The sequence below is a fragment of the Carassius carassius genome, chromosome 32, assembly GCF_963082965.1.
Source record: "Carassius carassius chromosome 32, fCarCar2.1, whole genome shotgun sequence".
NCBI lineage: Eukaryota > Metazoa > Chordata > Actinopteri > Cypriniformes > Cyprinidae > Carassius > Carassius carassius.
In genome coordinates, this window is record NC_081786.1 from 27,739,655 (window position 1) to 27,761,138 (window position 21,484).

The window sequence follows — 21,484 nt, forward strand, 5'->3', positions numbered from 1 at the left end:
CTAATGCATTTGTCCAATTAACATGGTTGTCAGATGCTGGTTAACTGTAAACCATGAACTCAACTGTTGCTCAAACAATGGCGCGGTCACTTACATCGAACCTCTGTAACAGGCCTGAAATGTGTTGCTGGAAATGGATGTGATTGTACAGATTGTACATTAAATCTGAGGTGGAAGACAAATCTAATAAACATGCATCTCTTACAGTATGTGCAGTGTGATTTGTTTGGACTGTATAGGATGAACCTGAGTAACAGATGGCAGAGTATCATGAAGACTTGGACACACAATCATGTGAAGAATCACTCCGAACACAGACGGATACTGTCAAGAAACTCCTAGAAAATCCACTTTTTTCTTTGATTTTATTATTTTAGCAACATTACAGAACCCATTACAGTTTTTATTAATATTTAAAAAATTTAATATTTTCTGTTTTCATTTTATAATTAAATGTTTTAGTATTATATATAAATATATATATATATATATATATATATATATATATATATATATATATATATACATAGTACAGACCAAAAGTTTGGACACCTTCTCATTCAAGGAGTTTTCTTTATGTTCATGACTATGAAAATTGTAGATTCACACTGAAGGCATCAAAACTATAAATTAACACATGTGGAATTATATATGGAGTTATATACATAACAAAAAACCACTGAAAATATGTCATATTGTAGGTTCTTCAAAGTAGCCCCCTTTTGCTTTGATTACTGCTTTGCACACTCTTGGCTTTCTCTTGATGCGCTTCAAGAGGTAGTCACCTGAAATGGTCTAACAGTCTTGAAGGAGTTCCCCGAGAGATGCTTAGCACTTGTTGGCCCTTTTGCCTTCTGTCTGCGGTCCAGCTCACCCCTAAACCATCTCGATTGGGTTCAGGTCCGGTGACTGTGGAGGCCAGGTCATCTGGCGCAGCACCCCATCACTCTCCTTCTTGGTCAAATAGCCCTTGATGCCTTCAGTGTGACTCTACAATTTTCATAGTCATGAAAATAAAGAAAACTCTTTGAATGAGAAGGTGTGTCCAAACTTTTGGTCTGTACTGTATATATATATATATATATATTTAAATAGTTAAAACATTTAAGTTAATTGTAGCTGTTTTAGTATGCCAACTTCATGAAAATTAGATGTTTTGTTTAATAAGGAATGTTTTTATTTTTATTTCAAACTAGAAAACAAGAAAAAAAACTAAAAAAAAAAAAAAACAGTTTTTTTTGTCAGATTTTTTTTTTAATTCTTTGTTTTGTCTATGCAGTTTTCATCCATTTTTATTTCAGTTTTAGTTTGTAGACTAAATAAAAAAAATATTCAGTTGTAGCTGTAGTTTACAGTGTTGGGGAGTAACTATTTATATGTAACGAAGTTACGTAATTTAATTATGAAATAAATATAACTAATCTGTTACAACAACAGGATTGATTTCTTTCCCCCAAAAAATATGGAGAAGGGTCTGGCTGGCTGCAGACCATAGACAGTAAAAGAAATGGACACAGCGACCCCATTGGAACTCAATTGAGACAAGTGAAGCCCATTTTTAGCTATTTTTAGCACTTCCGTTTCTGACGCGCAGACTCAAACTAAGCTTGATGACGTCAGCAACCTGTCTGACAGATGTAAATCTTCTAGTAGCTGTGCGTGAAAACTGCCATCGTTAATCTTGCAGAGACGGCGAGCTTGAGCGGGGAGTTCTTTGGCGTGAGTGAGCAGGAGTAAGTATTCTGATTAATTATTTTGTATAGTATTTTAAAATGTAACGCCAGTACGCCATATTAAGTTAATTGCCTGCGAGCTTCTCCTCCTGTCTGTACGGTAATGCGGCAGAGAGTCGAGTGGTTATGACGCAATCGTTAGCCTATTTTTTACAAAAACTGTTTCTACGGGGCCATAATGTAACATAGAAGGTAATGGAGCCCTTTATACATTGTCGTGTATCTTTAGAAATAAATAATGGCCAAATGGAGTCTTTAAATGCCTCAGATGTAAAGTTATTCGCTGTCAAAGTGACGCCAAAATGAATGGGAGTCAATGGGAATGCTGACGCAAGTGAAGTTCTGCTACAAGATGGCGGCACGCGGCCGACTTCAACTTTCGGTCGACTTCCTTGCCGCCTGCTGCAGACTTGCACTTGCACTCTCAGACACTTGCGCTTCCGCTAGCGACGTCACTTGAAGCCTTTATTTTATTTTTATTTTTTGTTCTATTTATTGACAACTTTTTGTTTGAATCTTACAACATTTTACAACAGTAGCCAAGTGGCGAAGACAAGAAAAAAGAAACTAAATTACAATGTCACTTGCAATCGCTACTTGCACTCTCCGCTACCTGTGACGTCACTTGCAATCAACACAAATCGTGCATGTTGCCAATGGAGCCAAGACGCTGTGGTGGTGATTAAACGATTAAAACTAAATTAGTAGTCCTACTACTATAATTTACAGGGTCCTGCAAAAAAAAGACAAGACCGGCAAATCCGTGGCCACAGAACAGCAGAATATGAGCGCAATGCACAAAGTCTTTCGTTAAGCGTTTCCTCCTGTAGAAAAAACAAACACTTAATATGGCATAATGTATTAGGATACGTTAAGTTCAATTAAAAGACCAAATTCGATATATAGTTATTATTTAATGTACTACAAGGCAAGCAGATGGCTATGAACACAATGCGAACGCTTAATGTGGCCTAATAACAGACTAAGATGACAAAGACAATTCAGTAGGCCTATAGCCTATATGTCTTGTTGTTGACTCAACGTATATACAGACCAGCAAATATCAACGCGCATTATGAAATGCATTAAGTGATTTTAAAAGGATCAACTCTGTACAGGCAAGCAGACGAGTACTGAACGCAGTACTGGCCGGCAGCCATATCACCCTGGAGCCCAAGACCGGTTTCCCACTGAGGCTAAGCAGGGCTGAGCCTGGTCAGTACCTGGATGGGAGACCTCCTGAGAAAACTAGTTTGCTGCTGGAAGAGGTGCTAGTGAGGCCAGCAGGGGGTGCTCACCCTGTGGTCTGTGTGGGTCCTAGCGCCCCAGTGTAGTGATGGGGACACTATACTGTCAACAAGCACCGTCCTTCGGATGAGACGTTAAACCGAGGTCCTGACTCTCTGTGGTCAGTAAAAATCCCAGGATGTCTTTCGAAAAGAGTAGAGGTGTGACCTTGGCATCCTGGCTAAATTCGCCCATTGGCCTCTGACCATCATGGCCTCCTAACAATCCCCATATCTGCTGATTGGCTTCATCACTCTGTCTCCTCTCCACCAGTAAGCTGGTGTGTGGTGGGCGTTCTGGCGCAATATGGCTGCCGTCGCATCATCCAGGTGGATGCTGCACACTGGTGGTGGATGAGGAGATACCCCCAGACTATGTAAACGCTTTGAGTGCCTAGAAAAGCGCTATATAAATGTAATGAATTATTATTATTATTAAATTGTACATTAAACGTTTTCCTCCTATAGAAAATCCTTATAAATAAAACACATAATGTATCTTAATGGACAAAGACAGTGATATAAATGAGTTGTAGACAGTTTATTCTATATGGAAAAATGCTTAACGCGAAACTTTGCGTGTTGCGTTTAATCACCACCACAGCGTCTTGTCTCCGTTGGCAACATGTGTTGATTGCAAGTGACGTCACAGGTAGCAGAGAGTGCAAGTAGCGATTGCAAGTGACATTGTAATTTAGTTTATTTTTTCTTGTCTTCGCCACCTGGCTACTGTTATAAAATGTTTGGGAAATTCAAACAAAAAGTTAAAAAAAATGCAATCAAATAAAAAATAAAGACTGTAAGTGATGTCACTAGCGGAAGTGCAAGTGTCTGAGAATGCAAGTCTGAGAGTGAAAGTGCAAGTCTGCAGCCAGACCCTCTTGAAAATATGAGACGCCAATGTTTCAGGAGTTTAGGACACAGATACATGCTTATTCAATAACGTTTATGATAACATACGTTTTATTTATTTTTTTTTTTTTTTGTGCTTCAAAATTAAATGATTGTAATCTTAATTTAAGTGATATAGGATTCTGAAGGTCTGACAGTAATCAGTGTTGAGTATTACTCTACGGTTAACCCTGTCTGCTTTACATGTTTGAAAATGAATAATGGGAAATTTAGAAAAGTAATCCAAAAGTAACCAAATATAATCCATTACATTACTTTAATAAAGTAATTGAAAGTTACACTATTTATTATAATCTGTATAATCTGTAACCTATTGCATTCCCAAAGTAACCTTCGTTAATTTAGTATAATAACCCTGATTCTGAGAACAATTGCAATTCTGGACCAGTAAGTGTATGTTGTGTAATTGGCAATGACCGGGTCTCACACCAAGCTCAAAAGTGTTTTTTGTGTTTGGAGGCTGCTGCTTGTGAGAATGTCATCGCTCCATCGCAGCAGATGTAATCCTGGGACACTAGGAGCTAACTCTACCCTAATGAAAAATAAATATACTAAAATGTATTTGAAATACATTTATTTCTTGCTAAATACTACAATACATTTATTTATGGACTTGGAAAAAAAAAACATTTATTGTACTTTTGGTATACTAAACTGGTATACTTAAAAGTCTGCTGAATTGTAAACAAATCATCGTCCTTAATGCACTAGTGTGGAGTGCTGGAGTCCAGTTAAAGACATACTGAAGTATATTTGATTGTGCTAAAGTGGAACTACTGCAAGTATACTTCAGGTACACTTTAAATATCTCGTGTTTAAAGACTGATATTATTCAAAGATCATACAGTCCTCGTCAATAGTGACATCAAAACACATTTTAGGCTTAATATTCAGAAAATGTGCATTAAGTAGTACTCCAAATAAAGTTGAACTATAATTTTTATATAGCTCGAGCAGTATGTCAGTAAATATGTTAATAGATTTGATAAGAAATAAATGTATGTTTTTTACAAGGGTAGTCAGAAACTGAAAGACACACAGTCAAGGGTGACTTTAAAAAAAAGTATTTCAGTAAAACAGTTAATTTTCAAAGGAAAATTTCACTTGCATAATTGCATTAAATGTGTTTTTGAACTGAAAGACATAATAAAAATAAATATATATAAAAACAATCAGTTATGTACATGTGGGTCTTATATTACATCTTGTGGTGTAATATAAAGTAATATTTATTGGATTATTTTCTTGTGTGTATGGCACCAACCACCTTCCATATATTGGTATTTACATGTGTATTAGTATGTACTTTGTGATGAACTTTGATTCATCATGGGACTTCCTCTTTATGTTTCATGGTAAATAACACATTTTAGTAACTATTTTAGGAACTTAAAATGTTAATTAAAAACTTGGTAAAACTAGGTGGTTGCTTGTTTTTTTTTTTTCTTTTTTGATTTTCGAAAACAGAAGACAGGAATTTCTGCACACTGGAGCCAGCAGAGGAGAAAGGGAGAAATAAAAGGAGATCTTTGTGTGTGAAACAGGGCTTTTGGCAGCATGCTTGTGAATGCCAGCTGTGGCTCTGAAAGGGATCAGGAGCTTCATCTGCTGCGTTCTGGAGCCTCCAGGACCAGGTGGGTCTTGTTTATCCCTTCAGCTTCTCGAGGAGTGAGAGAAGAGTGGAGAAAATCACAGTCAATCAATGCATTTCAAGAGGCCTTCTGCACAGAGCTGATCTGAAGAGCTGATCTGAAGAGCTGAGCTCCAGCGGACCCACAACATCAACACCAACTCTGCTCTCAATTCATCAACAGCACCTTCATGTAAAAGTGCAGTCTAGCAGAGACTAAGGTTTTAAACAGATAGTTCCTGTTCTGGATGTTGATTGGGTAATACAGCATCAGTAGTGCTTAAATACACCGAGCTGGTGTAGAAAAATCCACATATACAATCTTACAAATGGAGCTGATAGTATTTAATCAATGATCATTTTTCCATTCAATTTGTTTATTGTTTTTCCATGTTTCTTGTTGTTTTTGACATCAGTACTATATATCAACAGCTGTGGCACATTATCAGAGCTGTTGATGGGCTGGAATGATCTCATAGGAGAAAAGAGAGTGGTCTCGGACCGCCAGAGCAGCTGTGGATGTGCATTGACCTGTAACCTGCACTGACTCAGACTGCAGAAGTGAAGAAGGGATCGTTCTGTTACTCAGGTTCATGAAGGAAACAGCAGGAGCTCTGCATTCAGCCTGGAGAACAAAACACTAATGAGCTGCTGGAGGAGAGAACTTTGAGAAGTGATGTACTTTAGAATAGAATAGAATAGAATAGAATCTGAAATCTTTATTGTCACATGATGGAAGCACTGGCTCTTGTTGTATTTACAACAAAGGCTTTTTGCAGTTTTGGCTCAGATTATTACAGTCATATTGATACAAATGCCATGTAACCTTTCATATATACATCTTTTTTTAAATGAAATTAATACTTTTGTAGTAAGGACACATTAAATTAATCAAAAGTGAAAAAAAAATACATTTATAATTTTACAAGAGATTTCTATTTCAAATAAATGCAGTTTATTTATTTTATATTCAGGAGTCCTGAAAAAAAAAGAAAAAGAAAAAAAACCTTGAGGCAGCACATCTGTTTTCAACATTGATAATAATCAGAAATGTTTCTTGAGCAGTAAATCATCATATTATTCTGATTTCTGAAGATCATGTGACACTGAAGACTGGAGGAATGATGCTGAAAATACAGCTGAACATCAGGAATAAATTACATTAAAAACATTCAAATAGACAACAGCTATTTTAAATTCTAATAGTAATTCATACAGGCCTAATATTAATATTTTTTAACTGTTTTTTTGCCTTGGTGAAAATATTTCATTGAAACATTTAGCAAATCTTGAATTGTAGTGTTTATTTGAACTGCTGATCTGTAAAGCGTTATTGTTTGCTGATGTCATCAATATGCCTTTTATACAGGATAGTGTACGGTATATTTTATTTAACATAAAATTAACCTGACATTAGACGAAATAATTCAAGAATTTTAGAATATGTTAGAAATCTAATGTTATCAGTAACTACAAAAACATTCTGACTTACTATAGTCACTTTTCGAATGATAGCTATTTTAAGCTAAATTTGCAACACTACCTTTTTACTACTTCAACTTCAATTTTATTATTATTTATTTTTTTTTGGCAACCAGGATACAAAATTGTGCTGTGAATGTCGTTTGAATGTCATTGTGTATGCCAGGTTTAGTTTGACCTCTTCTGGTTGTCAATTACATGCATCTGAATCACCCACCATTTGTTAAAAAAGAAAAAAAGATAGTTCTGTGTAACGAGTTTAAATGATAATGTCATGATAATGATATCATGCCAAAACACGTCAGTTTGTTTTAACACTGCAGTGTGGCGCTGATGATCTGTTCATGATCACAGTGCAGCGATGCGAGGAGAGGCGGGCTCTAGGACCTGAGTGAAACCAGCCACAGAGCCGCTCTCAGATCAGCGCCAGAGAGAGAGAGAGAGAGAGAGAGAGAGAGAGAGAGAGAGAGAGAGAGAGAGAGAGAGAGAGATCGCTGCGCACGGCTTCATCATCATCATCCTCATCCTCATCTCCGACAGCGCAGAACACACGGAGCTCAGAGCCGCTCAGGATGCGCAGGATTCGGGCCAACGCCATCCTCATCCTCACCGTGGCCTGGATCCTCGGCACCTTCTATTACCTGTGGCAGGACAGCAGACCTTCCTCATCCTCCTCGGGCTCCCAGCTGAAGAACCACGGCAGGCTGGAGGAGCGCACTCTTCCTCTGATCGTGAGTGACGAGGAGGAGGAGGATGATGATGATGATCACTGCTGTGATGCATGCGACTTTCCATGTTCTGATGTGTGTGTGTGTGTGTGTGTGTGTGTCAGCGTGATGTCAGGTGCATGTAAGAGGCTTTTTTCCTTAATCCAGATGCAGGTGTGTGTGTGTGCGTTAGAGAGAGAGATCCATGTTTCCTTTGTTAGGATTTAACCTACTAAAAACCCTCGTCCCTTATCAGTAACCAATCCAATAGAAATGTCATTATCATGTGTTCTGGATTCACACTTAGGATTTCAATTCAAATTTGGAACTAGTTCTAACAGATTCTATTGAGTATTTGATTACAGATGCCAGCATTCCAAAAACTAGATATTTTAGATTATGTAATTAAACAGAAAATGTTCAAACTTAACCCTGTATAGCCTGACACATGAAATAATAGTCATAAATATCCACAGTTTTGAAATGACAAAATATAGATAAGAGTTTGCATGTGTTTCTGGCTGAGTATCATATTTGACACATCGGGCTCATCTAGACAGAATACGAATGGGGAACAAAACGGTTCAGTTTTATTCAGAAGTACTACAACAACAAAAAAAAAAGTCATTTGGTGCAGATGTTAATATATTTATATGACCAAAAGTACGATGAAATTCTGATAGCCCGTTATCTTTATAATACTGACATAACATTATATAAATATTATAAATATGTTGATTGTGTGCATCAGGTTTTTGATCATGTCGATCATTTAGAGGTCTTAGGAACTCAATACAGGAGGCTTTATTAATGTAAAATACTACCCAACCTGTCTCATGTTGATATTGTTGAAAGATCTGCTTCTATTATACCGGTTTTCAAATGCTTAACTCAGATTCATAATGACAAGAAGTGAAATGAACAAGACAGGAATGATTGTGAGTCATCGGTGCTCCACAGCTATTTGTTTTTTTGTTACAGTTTGTCTCCACATTCATCAGGTAGAGCGCAAACGCTCCACTTTTACTCCTCAGACGTCTGCTGGCATGCCAAAATAATGTGTAATATGCAAAGTATCGTGTTTTGTATTCAAATGACTCTACATGCAGAATAGTCAGAGAATCAGTGCACTGAATGAAGATCAAACATCAGGAGAGGTGTCCTGAGCTCCATGTTAACAGAGCATCACTGTATAAAGCCCCAGAACACATCAGTGCTCTCTATCTAAACCTGAGCAGAAAACTACACGTCTGTTTAAACACATGGTGTCAATTACACTACGTGACTGATTTCCCCTGATATACAGTCTGGAGAAGCTGACGCTATTGCTGAGAAATACAGCCAGTCTGCTGATTTGAGCTGACAGATTTCATAGAAAATTGCGTAGTGCATAATGGATAGTTTTTCTTCTGTGACTATTTACAAAATCAGTAAGTGTATGATGCCAAAAGTTTCAAAATCTGTTCATGTAGCGTATTCCAGCCTTTTGGTCAAATGGACTGTTCATTGGCCAATTCAGAAAAGCAGTCTTAAGTCTCTGGGGTATATTTGTAGCAATAGACGACAATACATTGTATGGGTTCAAATGATAGATTTTTCTTTTATGCCATAAATCATTAGGATTAATTAAAAATTATGTTCCATGAAGATATTTTGTACATTCTCTTCCGTAAGTATATCAAAACTTAATTTTTGATGAGTAATGTGCATTGCTAAGGACTTCATTAGGACAACTTTAAAGATGTTTTTCTCAACATTTAGATTTTTTTGCTCCCTCAGATTCAGATTTTCTAATAGTTGTATCTCGGCCAAATATTGTCCTCCTAACAAACCACACATCAATGAAAAGATTATTTATTCAGCTTTCAGATGATGCATAAATCTCGATTTCAGAAAATTGACCCTTATGACTGATTTTGTGCTCCAGGGTCACATATTATCACCTTTAATGTGTTTATATAAGGGCTAATATAAGGCTGATAAATATTTCTATGATATATTCTGTTTATTTATATTGGCTAATGCAGTTTAATTACAGCAACTGTGATGGACAGATATGTGCTGAAATTTAATAGAAAATATCTTCATACAAAATGTACTTTTTTTTTTACACAAAACATTTTAAATTATTCAATATTTGACAAAAAAAAATCAAAAATTGGCCACAGATTTGTGATAATGATCATAATAATAATAATAATAATAATGTTGTCATTATTAGTTGATACAAAAATTTAAAAAATACTGAATAAACAGAAATATTACTATATTTCACTGTAAAATTAAAAATGGAGTATATAAGAAAAATAATATAGTAGTAGTAGTAGTGACAATAATAAAATAATTATATTTTACAGTACAACACTGCAATGCTAATTTGTATGGCTCTTTTCATTTCTTCATTTTCAAATATTAAACCATCAAACTTTTATTTTGACTGAGGAAGCCCTTTTTAGATAATTAAATATTTGAAAATACACACACAGAAAAATATTAATTGACTTTACATTTTTTTTTAGGGTAAGTGGTTACAATCAATTTATTTTAGCTACATTTAAATAAACACATTTAGCTGAATAGCATTCAAAATTGTATTATTTAGATGTAGCTCAAATAAATTGTTTGCAACCACTTACCTTAAAAAAATAGTATAATTTATTTCAGTGTAAAAAATCTTTTTTTTTTTTTACTGCCGCATTTCTGCGCAGGACAAGGTTATTACAGTTTTTTTTTTTTTTTATCTCACCTTTCTTTCAATACTGAGATATAAGAATTTTGAGATATAAAATCATAAGGGCAAGATATAGTATTCTTTTATACAGTATTAAGATAAAGAAGAAATAGAATATTTTTCATGGCACAAATAAGCTTCCATACTATAGTCAGTGAATAATGGGTTATTTTAAAGCCTGCAGTTTGATCCCATATGCTGCCATGCTACAGGATATTGGTCGATTTTGTAGCCGAGCTAATGCTCCTGTCACTGAATGCTGATCATCTTAAAATGCTCAAACATTAGATCCTTGCTAATGAGCATTCAGCCTGTGCTGATGGTAATTCTCTACTGTAGCTCATGTGTAACCCGCTGTCCATTAGCCTGCTTTGAAATCTGATCTACCCTTGTATTCGTGCCTCTGTCTGTAGAATAAGATGAAATGATTGTCCGCTCTGCCATGAGCCCTTTCACGCTATTAATGACAGAAGTGCATTTACGAGTCCTGAAATAAAAGGATAGCCTGTGGGTTTAGAGATAAATGGGGTGCTTTATGACAGCGACGCAGTAATTCAGGCTTTTTATGGACATTGTTGCACAACGCACTTATTTATTTGCTCGGAGCTGATAGCAGATCCTGCCTTTACTGAGGCCAAAATATTCGCCTAATATTTCTTTATGTGCGGAACAAATACTGAAATATCAGTGCATGCATCTCTCTTGTGTTCTGTTTAGATCTGTTTAGGAAGTTACAGTGGATTTATTAGATGTGCCTTTCATGCAAAACGGAGTGAGCAATATTTGCACATTTTTTCCCAGCATCACCTGCATGTTGCTCCCAAGCTCAAACTGATAATACAGAATTAGTGACACTCTGCCAATGGCCCGGTTTGATTTTGATGTACTTGTCCATCAGATGCATGTAAACAGCCAACAGCTTGGACACACATAACACAAACCAGACGTCTGGTTTCAGAGGTTTGGATAAAGGACTGCTGAGTGCATTCATTAGCGTCTGCGGCTCTTTCAGAGAGTGTTTCTGGAGAACAGAGGGATTTTCACCTGTTTCTGCTTTCTTCAGAGATGGAAGATCAAGTCGCTGTCTCTCAGCGCATGAACGCCGTCTCTCCAGCATTATCACTGCTTGAGTCTCCACTTCTTTCAGCATTTTTGCTGAACACTGTGGAACTTAAAAAAACTATTCTTACAAGAGATACAATCAGGATTCTGTCGTCTTTCAAAAGGGGATCTCTACATAAACCTGTTGTCTTCTTGAAGTTTTGACGCATACATGTGTTTTGGAAAAGCTGGTTACATAAGTTGTGCTAGGGGTTAAATTATCCTCCAATTGGTTTCTATGTAATATGCCAAAAAATCTATACTTTGAGAAACAACAAAGAAAAAGGCAACCTTTACTGTAGCTTTTCAAACACTAAACTATCACGAGGATGAAGACTCGTCTTTTGAACCAAGCAGAATTCACAGGTTCACCTAATTGAGTTTCACAGACAAAAGAGGATGGTTGGATGTTGGATGTCAATTGTTTGACGATTGCAGCACTGAAAAGAAGTGTGAGAAACCTAGTTTATCCTCACAAAGAAGCTTTGAGAAAAAGACATAGCAACAAGGTAGAGGAAGTAATAATAAATACTACTTATAGCAAGTACAATTAATGTTAGACACCATTTACACTTCTCATTGTGTAGGCACAATAAGAAAAAAAAACCAAACAGACATGGTTTTTCATTTGTGTTTGTGCAGCTAATTAAAAAAAATCAAGCAGGCCAAACTGACCCCTAATAGAAAGGGAGGAACAGTTTTTTAACCCAATAGGTTAACGTAATTTCCCATATTTTATAAATAAAAAATATCTGAATGGTATTGTGATATGTGCATTTAGAAAACTAAATATAGTAATAGAAAAACTGCATTTGCTCACCCTGGTGCTGTTCTAATGCCACATGTGACCACAGAAGGTGGTCAACCATAGAAGTAAACAGTGACCAGCTTTGAAAAGAGTGCAAAATGAACGCAGTCATTGAATTTAGATTTTTAGGGGAACTATCCCTTTCAGAACAGACAAACCACTAAAAATAATCAAGCAAGTCTTCGGTTGTTTTGATCAGCGCTAGTTACTTGATCTAAGAACATTTTTTACAGTGCATTGAAAAATGGTTTTGTGGCTTAGTTCGTCTCTTCCCAGAAGCACAAATGGTTGCACTGTTGGATAATTTTCTACTTTTATTTACATTTGTGCATGGCTTTGTTGTCATGGTCAGATGTGTTTGTTTCTCTACTCTGAATCCTCTGTTTCACGGCTCATGGTTCATGTGACCAGCACTGAGGTCTGTGTGTGCAGTTTGAATGTCTTTGGTCTCATGAGTATCATGTGATGAAGTATTTCTCTCAGAGCAGAACTTCTATGAAAATACAGAACAATGTAAAGTTGTGTTTTTCCATTGAAATTTTACTTGTGCTATACAATGAGGTCCAAATAGTTAATGCTATAACTAACATTAACTAAGTGTTTGTTACAGTATTTATCCATCTTTGATAATCCCCAGCTCTGGGCTTGAGAGATAGTTATTCTGACCCTTGACTAATAAAACACCATTAACCCTTTCAAGCCTAACCATATTATATTTGATGCACACATTCCCAATGCCTCGAAATGACTGACATGATCAAAATCCTGTTGTACAGTCTTAATTCTGTCATATGATTGAGAGTTTATTAGCTGGCAAAGTGTCTTTTAGTATAGTTCGTGCTTCATGTGTCTTTTCACTGTGAAATCTTTACAGATTGGTATAAATAATGACTTTGACATTTTTAGTAATATTTCAAGATGAACACTTACTGGACTGAAGCAGCTTCGCTTTATTTTATTATCCAGACGTCATTTCTCTCAATAATCATTATATTGTATTGCATGTTTTGATCATCAAACTAAGCATTTAAATATCATCTTATTAAGGCATATTATTGGAAATATAGCGTGATTGCTGATATTTGTATAATTTTAAGTATCCACTGACTATTATTTTTCATATGTCACTCTTAATTACAGGGTTTATAATATGATAGTACAATTATTTCCTGTTTATTATAGTATAATATTTGATCTCAGGGAGCAGTGTTGGGGCTCTGCATGAGACATATATTTAATAGCATCACCAGTGGATAATCCAGCATGTGTATGTGTGTGTGTGTGTGTGTGTTTGTGTGTGTGTCAGGTGACTCATGCACCAAAGCTGGAGCAGCAGGGTCAGCTCTTGGGCCAGTTTGATGAAAAGGCTTTTCTGTCCAGTAAGCAGCTGAAGACAGGTGAGGATCCGTACAGAGAGCATGCGTTCAACCTGCAGGAGAGCGACCGGCTCGGCAGCGAACGCACCATCAGAGACACACGCCACTATCGGTAAGATAGTATTCAGCTAGCAGCAGCAGCAGTGTAGTTCTTTCAGTTCTGTTTAACATTCATTGCTGGTGATCTACAGTAGATTTCATATTTGTCCTGCCATAGTGTGCTCACTGCTCAGCCATGACAAAGAAAGCCCTGACTCGCCATGTGTGTGTTTGCTGCATTCACAGATGTGCCTCCATGACCTTTGACCCTGACCTGCCAACCACCAGCATCATCATCACTTTTCACAATGAGGCGCGCTCCACCCTGCTGCGCACTATTAAAAGGTACCAGCCTACACTGCACTGAGTTTTCCAGAGCTGTACTGGACCTACTGACACTCAGCAAGAACCTGCTGTTTCTGGTTTAGCCCAAATTAATGTATCTTCTGCTTGAATAAAAACAGTTAATATAGATGTTTCAGTTTTCAACGTAGCTCAAATTGGCTTTGTATGTAGTAAAAAAAAATTAAAATAACTGGAGATGCGCAGAGAAACATTAGTGATCAAAAAGCACAGACACAGTCTTTCTTGCGGCTGGCCTTATTGCATATGCATTTGTAGGAGTTTTCTGCTCAGACACAAAATTTATAGAAGGAGAGTATTCAAATAAAACCTGCTAGGTGATTTACTATGGTACTGGTATTTGCACCATTATTTATCATGCAAAAAAGCATGCCTTAACTCAACTTGTGCCTTGTTGTTAGTAGATTACAGGATACACATTAGTTTGTGACCCTATGCATGTTTGCTCTGGTCTTGGTAGATTATGTTGGTTTTTATGGAAATGGCTTGGCTGCTTTTGTGTTTTTCATTTGTAGATCACCCACAGAATTTTCCACACCCCTCTGTGCTTTTATGGGTTTTTGGTCTCATGCGAATTTACCCTGTTTTGTAAAGTGACACAGTGTGCTGTTCAAGGCTGATAGTGTGGTGAGAATATATATTATACATTGCCATGTTCAAATCAAATGTGTTGAGGACATTGTGAAGTTTCAGACTGAAACTTTGACATTAAGTTGCAGTAAATCTTAAGTAAAACATAACTTATTAATAAATGTTTATTGAGTCCATGTCGCAAAGATGAAGATGATGATCCTGACCCACCATCACCTCACTGGATTCACCTTTAGAGAGAAATGCATATTTACAGATTGTATAAAATCCCTAAACATTTTTTGTTTTTGAATTTGAATTATTTAGTTTTAAAGTAGTAGTTTAAAGTTTTCTGTAGATGGATTAAGCTGTCTGTGAGGCAAGTATTCACTGATATTCGGTCCATCATTGTGGTCCATCATGCGCTGAGCGTATTGAGCGAGTGGAGCGGAATCTTCAGAAAGGCGCTCAGCGGTCTTAAAAAAATATTATCACTCTGCTCCGCTCACATGCTCTGGTTGATAATGTGAGTGCAAAACATGGGCTCTGTTGGACTAGGGCCGGTAATTTTGATGAGCTGTCAGACACGGGCCAGGCTAGAGCCTAAATCTGAGGCCCGTTTAGGACTCTAATGTGGGGTTATTCATATATATATATATATATATATATATATATATATATATATATATATATGTATGTTACGTGTGCAGCAGCAGTATTTCTTACATGCTCACAGCAGCATGTTGTGAATCTATTGGCAGAAGCAAGTCTTGTTAGCAGCAGCATAGCGGATCTGTTCCACCAAGACCAAACACATTTAAGGGGTCATATGACGTTGCTAAAAAATAAATGTGATGGAAATGTTATGCCCCTCAACATACAGTGATGCCATCTCCTGGCACAACGAGACAAAACCAATAAAACCCATTACAAATGATGCATTTTTAGCATCCAGTGGGGACATGATTACTGATTATAATGACTTATACTGTCTTTTTACTCGTTGTGTTGTGTATTGTCCTGCGTGAACATAAAACCATGTCTGCATTTGTGATCGGCCCTGTTGTTTTTGATTCAGTGTACTGATGAGAAGTCCTCCTCACTTGATACAGGAGATTATTCTTGTGGACGACTTCAGCTCTGACCGTAAGTAGAGCTTCACGTCATAGCATCACACACACACACACAAACACACACACACACACACACACACACACACACACACACACACACACACACACACACACACACACACACACACACACACACACACACACACACACACACACACACACACACACACACACACACACACACACACACACACACACTTATGAAAGCAGTGAATGATGACAAAGTGTTTCCTGCATGTGTATGTGCTCATATTTGACCTTTGAGGACTCATTAGCTGTGGAGGTGGTTGTAAATATTGCTCATTCTCTGTACATCAGTGAGCCAAGACTGAGCCCGGCCCTGCTGTTGCCACGGTGAGGAAACAAACGGCACAAGACGTGTAGCTCTGCTGTGATTAATGTTGTGGAGCGCTAAAGAGAGACGGGATTTTTCCTTTACAGAGATCATGTGTTGGTTTCAGGCGGAGCTGGTGCTCTCCTTCTTTTGGCATGGAGTACACATGCAGTCATGCACCTCAGAAAACACACACACACACACACACACACACACACACACACACACACACACACACAGGCTGACTGCTCTGCTGTTGCCAAAGGTGCTTCAAGGGTTCAAGTCTTATTAATTTCAGGTTTCTGAACTAAAATACTGAAAGACTCTTTATGAGCCAGTTCAATTCTGCATATCTAGAATATGGTGTTGTTATTATTGCTTGCTTTTTTTATAATACTACAACACACTGAGATATAAATAACATCTGCTGCTACTGTATGTGCACTAAGACATCCTTTAAATATAACTGGACTTAAACTCAAAAAACGAAAAAGATCCTCTATCCCCAGACATGGCCAAAGATAAGAAGTTGTGTGTTTATGTCACACCCAGGGGCTGGCTATGCTTTAACTAAGCCACACCCCTTCTCAACTTCCACCTCGAGGAGGTCCCCAAACCCGACCCAATGGCCAAACAACACGAGAACAAGTAAGTGATAAAACAATCTTTATTTAAATATTTAAAAATAGCTTGGGGAATAGGGAAAGGGCAATTAAAACTAAACTCTGACTCGGCCCTCCAGATGGGCTATGGCCGGGAAGAGGTCAGGGAGCAAGGGGGCCACGGGGATCCGGGGCGTAGGACTCGGGCCCCGGCCTGAGTCTTAGGTATCCGTAGCGCCCTCCTTCTTCCTCCTCTTCGCTGAATACAGCTCACGGTAAGTACTGGTTCACACAGTTCGTTCTCGAGGTGCTCACTCTCTTTCTCTTCCTCCACAGGCAACGGGCTCTTTCTCTTTCTCCACAGGCAACGGCTGGGACACACAGGCACAGTTAATTCAGCTTGGTTTTGCTCTCACCTCTTCGCTGATTACAGCTCACAGTAAGTACTGGTTCACACAGTTCGTTCCTTGGGTGCTCACTCGCTTTCTCTTTCTCCACAGGCAACGGCTGGGACACACAGGCACAGTTAGTTCAGCTTGGTTCTGCTCTCACCTCTTCGCTGATTACAGCTCACAGTAAGTACTGGTTCACACAGTTCGTTCCTTGGGTGCTCACTCGCTTTCTCTTTCTCCACAGGCAGCGGCGTAAGTACAGGTTTCCTCAGTCTCTCCTCGTGTTACCCACTCTCTCTCCTTTTCTCTCCACAGGTATCAACTTGGGCACAATAGCACAGTTAGTTTGCTTTGAATGGCTCTCACCTCTGGGCTGGACACAGCGTACTGTAAGTACAGGGTTCGCTCTATTCCTCCTCGTGTTATTCACTCTCTCTCTCCTTTTCTCTCCACAAGTATCAACTTGGGCACAATAGCACAGTTAGTTTGCTTTGAATGGCTCTCACCTCTGGGCTGGACACAGCGTACTGTAAGTACAGGGTTCGCTCTATTCCTCCTCGTGTTATTCACTCTCTCTCTCCTTTTCTCTCCACAGGTATCAACTTGGGCACAATAGCACAGTTAGTTTGCTTTGAATGGCTCTCACCTCTGGGCTGGACACAGCGTACTGTAAGTACAGGGTTCGCTCTATTCCTCCTCGTGTTATTCACCTCTCTCTCCTTTTCTCTCCACAGGTATCAACTTGGGCACAATAGCACAGTTAGTTTGCTTTAAATGGCTCTCACCTCTGGGCTGGACACAGCGTACTGTAAGTACAGGGTTCGCTCTATTCCTCCTCGTGTTATTCCCTCTCTCTCCTTTTCTCTCCACAGATATCAACTTGGGCACAATAGCACCGTTAGTTTGCTTTGAATGGCTCTCACCTCTGGGCTGAACACAGCGCACTGTAAGTACAGGTTTCCTCTGTTTCTCCTTGTGTTACTCACTCTCTTTCCTTTCCTCTCCACAGGTATCAACTTGGACACAAAACACAGTTACTCTGCTTTGGATGGCTTTCACCTCTGGGCTGGACACAGCGTACCGTGCTATCTCCGGAGATCTGAAGCACGCTCACAACATATACTGTACTGAACTAGGCTAGGACCAGCAATCTCCTTGTCCTCCCACGCCGAAGTGCGTGAAGGCGGGGGTTTATCTGACAGGACACACGGCAATACACAGCAGCCCACAGCAATATACAACACCACGTCAAAATTATAGGTTTTCACAGCACGAAGACTCACCCACCACACTCAGTGTACGGAAAGGACACCCGTCTTCCTTCACTTCGCTTGGTTCGGATCTGGCGATGGAATATGCGGCCTAGCTAGTGATGTCGTCGTTGTGACTACTTCAATAAGTATTCCTTCGGCTCTCCCACCACACTATATTAGGGGTAGGGCCGCCCTCCTCCTCCTGGAGAGATCTACACAACGCCAGGTCAATATACAGGGCACTTTCGACTGGCTCTTAGTACTCACATCAATGCCACTTCCAATCCCCTTTTTCACGTCGTCTCAGTTCGCCGTATAATCTGTTCACTTCTCAACCTTTAAGGTTCGCGATGTCTTCACAATCATACAATTCCAGCCTGAGGGAGAGAGAGAGTTAGACAGCTACCAGCAGCGTACCAAGACGGGCACAACCCAGTGCTTCACACACACCAAAAAGAGCTTCCCAGACTGGGAAATAACTTGGCCTTAAGTACTGCCTTGTCCAGCGTATCCTCCAATCACCAACCGCTGTCCCTAACTAGGCACAGGTGCATCGAATTCCCTGATTTTCCTTCTTACGGCGCTACCGGAAGTTCCGGTGTTCTGTTTTTCCGGTCCGGGCGGAAACGCTTCCGGGCGGAACCAAACTTCCCGAATTTTGGTTCCGCCCCTAAAGATCGTCACCTTGTGACATCCTCCCCCGGCAATCCGTTCTAGTCCCTAGAACGTCCTCGGACTGTCCACTCCCCATAGCGGGCAGGGGGTCGGCCTCGGTTCTCTCGCTGGGATCGTCTCACTGGTGAATCGGGCTCAGCTTGTTCAGGGGCTGCTTCTGGTTCTCTCGGGGCGATCGGGGGTGGTGCCACCACGGGTCTCCCTGGTACCACAGCCCAACCTTCAATCCAGGGGGCCGCTGGTACAGGTTCCGTGGGGACTTCTTCCACGGCTTCAGGGTAGTTAGGGCATGGGCGAATCATGTTCCGGTGCACCACACGGTCGGGGCCTGACTTCCCTTCTGGCCGGATGGTATAGACCGGCTGCCCCGGCCTCTGCTGCCGGCAGACTACATAAGGGGTGGCCTCCCAACGGTCACTCAGTTTCCCCTTCCCCTGCCGCCGATTATCTCTCACCAACACCCTCTCTCCTGGCAGTAGAGGGGCTTCTCTAGCAGTCCGATCATACAACCGCTTACTTTTCTCTCCTGCCGTCTGTATCCTTTTTGACACCTGCTCGTAGGCGAAATGCAAGCGCTGGTGATGGCGCCCCACCCACTCCGTTACACTTGCTTCCTCTTGGTCGGCTATCACTCCTAGGACCAGGTCAGTAGGCATTCGTATGTGTCTGCCAAACATCAGGTAAGTGGGAGCGTAACCCGTAGTACTATGTATACTGTTGTTATAGGCCTGTAGGAGGTTTGGCAAGGCACTCACCCAATCGTCCTGCCGTTGTTGGTCCAAGGTCCCCAGCAGCCCCAATAGGGTCTGATTGAATCTCTCACAGCCGCCGTTCCCCTGAGGATGATACGAAGTGGTGTGAGTTTTCGTGCAACCGTACAACTGGCATAGTTCTCTAATTACCCTGGACTCAAAGTTGGCTCCTTGATCGGAGTGCAGAAACTCCGGGCATCCGAACGTCTGGAAGACGGCCCGCCATAAAACTGTAGCGGTGGTGGTTGCAGTCTGGTCGAGGGTGGGGATAGCCCAAGCGTACTTTGTGAACAAATCCGTTATTACCAAGATGTTCTGGTAGCGATCTCGTGGTCGGCCCAGTGTCAAGAAGTCCATAGCCATGATATGAAGGGGGGCCTTCGCATGGATGGGTACCATTGGCGCTCGGACCTCCCGTCTGGACTTAAACAATATGCATCTCGGGCAAGCTTGAATTAGGGCGTGCACCGATGCCTCTAGCCCGGGCCAAAAGAAGAATCTCCTAAGCAGGGACACGGTCCTCTCCTGTCCCTGATGCCCCAACTGGTTGTGGTACGCCGAAACTAAAGCCGTTACCTCATCTGCGGGTACCACGATCTGGCGTACTTCCTCGCCCAACTTCGGGTCACTGACCCTTCTGCACAAAACGCCATCTCTCAGCTCCAGCCTGTCCCATTGCCCCAGCAGCCTCCTCCCAGTATCCGTCTGGGCTAACCTCTCCGCTGGCGTCAGCCGTCGGCCCTGTTCCAGCCATTCTCTTACCAGCCGCACATCTTGATCCCTGGCCTGTCTCTCCCTCCACCGACGGGGATCCCATCCCCAGTTCTCAGGCACGGCCTCTTGTCTGCTGCCTGGTGCCTCTACTGCTCCTACCATATAGCCCTCCTCCGGGCTGGCCCCTCCGGGGCTTTCCGCTTCGGGCAGCCTTGAGAGGACGTCCGCGTTCGTGTGTTCACGCCCTGGTCGGTACTGTAGTTGATAGTCAAAGTTGGCCAGTTGGGCCACCCACCGCTGCTCCACGGCTCCCAGCTTCGCCGTCTGTAAGTGTACTAATGGGTTATTGTCTGTAATGATCGTCACCTTGGCACCCCAGAGGTAGTCTTTAAATTTCTCACTTAGGGCCCACTTCAACGCCAGCAGCTCCAATTTGAAAGAACTATAGTTCGCATCGTTCCTCTCGGCTGGGTGGAGGCTCCGGCTGGCGTACGCGATGACCCTCTCAACTCCGTCCTGCCGTTGAGCCAACACCGCTCCCAGCCCGAGATTGCTGGCATCTGTATACAAAAGGAATGGTTTTGTGAAATCTGCGTATGCCAAGATAGGGGCCTGTAGCAGCTCCTGCTTCAATGTCTGGAACGCCGACTCACAATTTGCATCCCAGTCTACGTTGGGCGACCCCCGGCCCCGGTTACGACCTGTGCCAACCAGCAACTGATTAAGGGGTTTAGCAATTTTTGAAAAGTCCTTTATGAAAAGCCTATAGTATCCCACAAATCCTAAAAAGGATCGCACTTGCCTCACTGTCCTCGGGGCCTTCCAGTCCTTCACGGCCGATACCTTTCCAGGATCGACGGACACTCCAGCCGCACTGACCACGTGGCCCAG

At 40.7% G+C, this 21,484-nt stretch overlaps 2 protein-coding genes across 2 annotated transcripts in view; one reads left to right on the top strand and one right to left on the bottom strand.

Moving 5' to 3' along the window:
* The window catches only part of LOC132113067 (collagen alpha-1(XII) chain-like), a 171,910-nt gene that overhangs the window by 139,827 nt on the left and 10,599 nt on the right, over positions 1-21,484 (bottom strand). The gene's annotated exons all lie outside the window — the stretch shown is intronic.
* Positions 7,495-21,484, top strand: part of LOC132113069 (polypeptide N-acetylgalactosaminyltransferase 16-like) — a 55,077-nt gene continuing 41,087 nt past the window's right edge. Inside the window, exons 1-4 of the mRNA XM_059520880.1 lie at positions 7,495-7,774; positions 13,697-13,878; positions 14,052-14,150; positions 15,817-15,884. Coding sequence (XP_059376863.1) covers positions 7,616-7,774; positions 13,697-13,878; positions 14,052-14,150; positions 15,817-15,884 — 508 coding nt within the window. The 5' untranslated portion in view covers positions 7,495-7,615. The remainder of the gene's footprint in view (positions 7,775-13,696; positions 13,879-14,051; positions 14,151-15,816; positions 15,885-21,484) is intronic.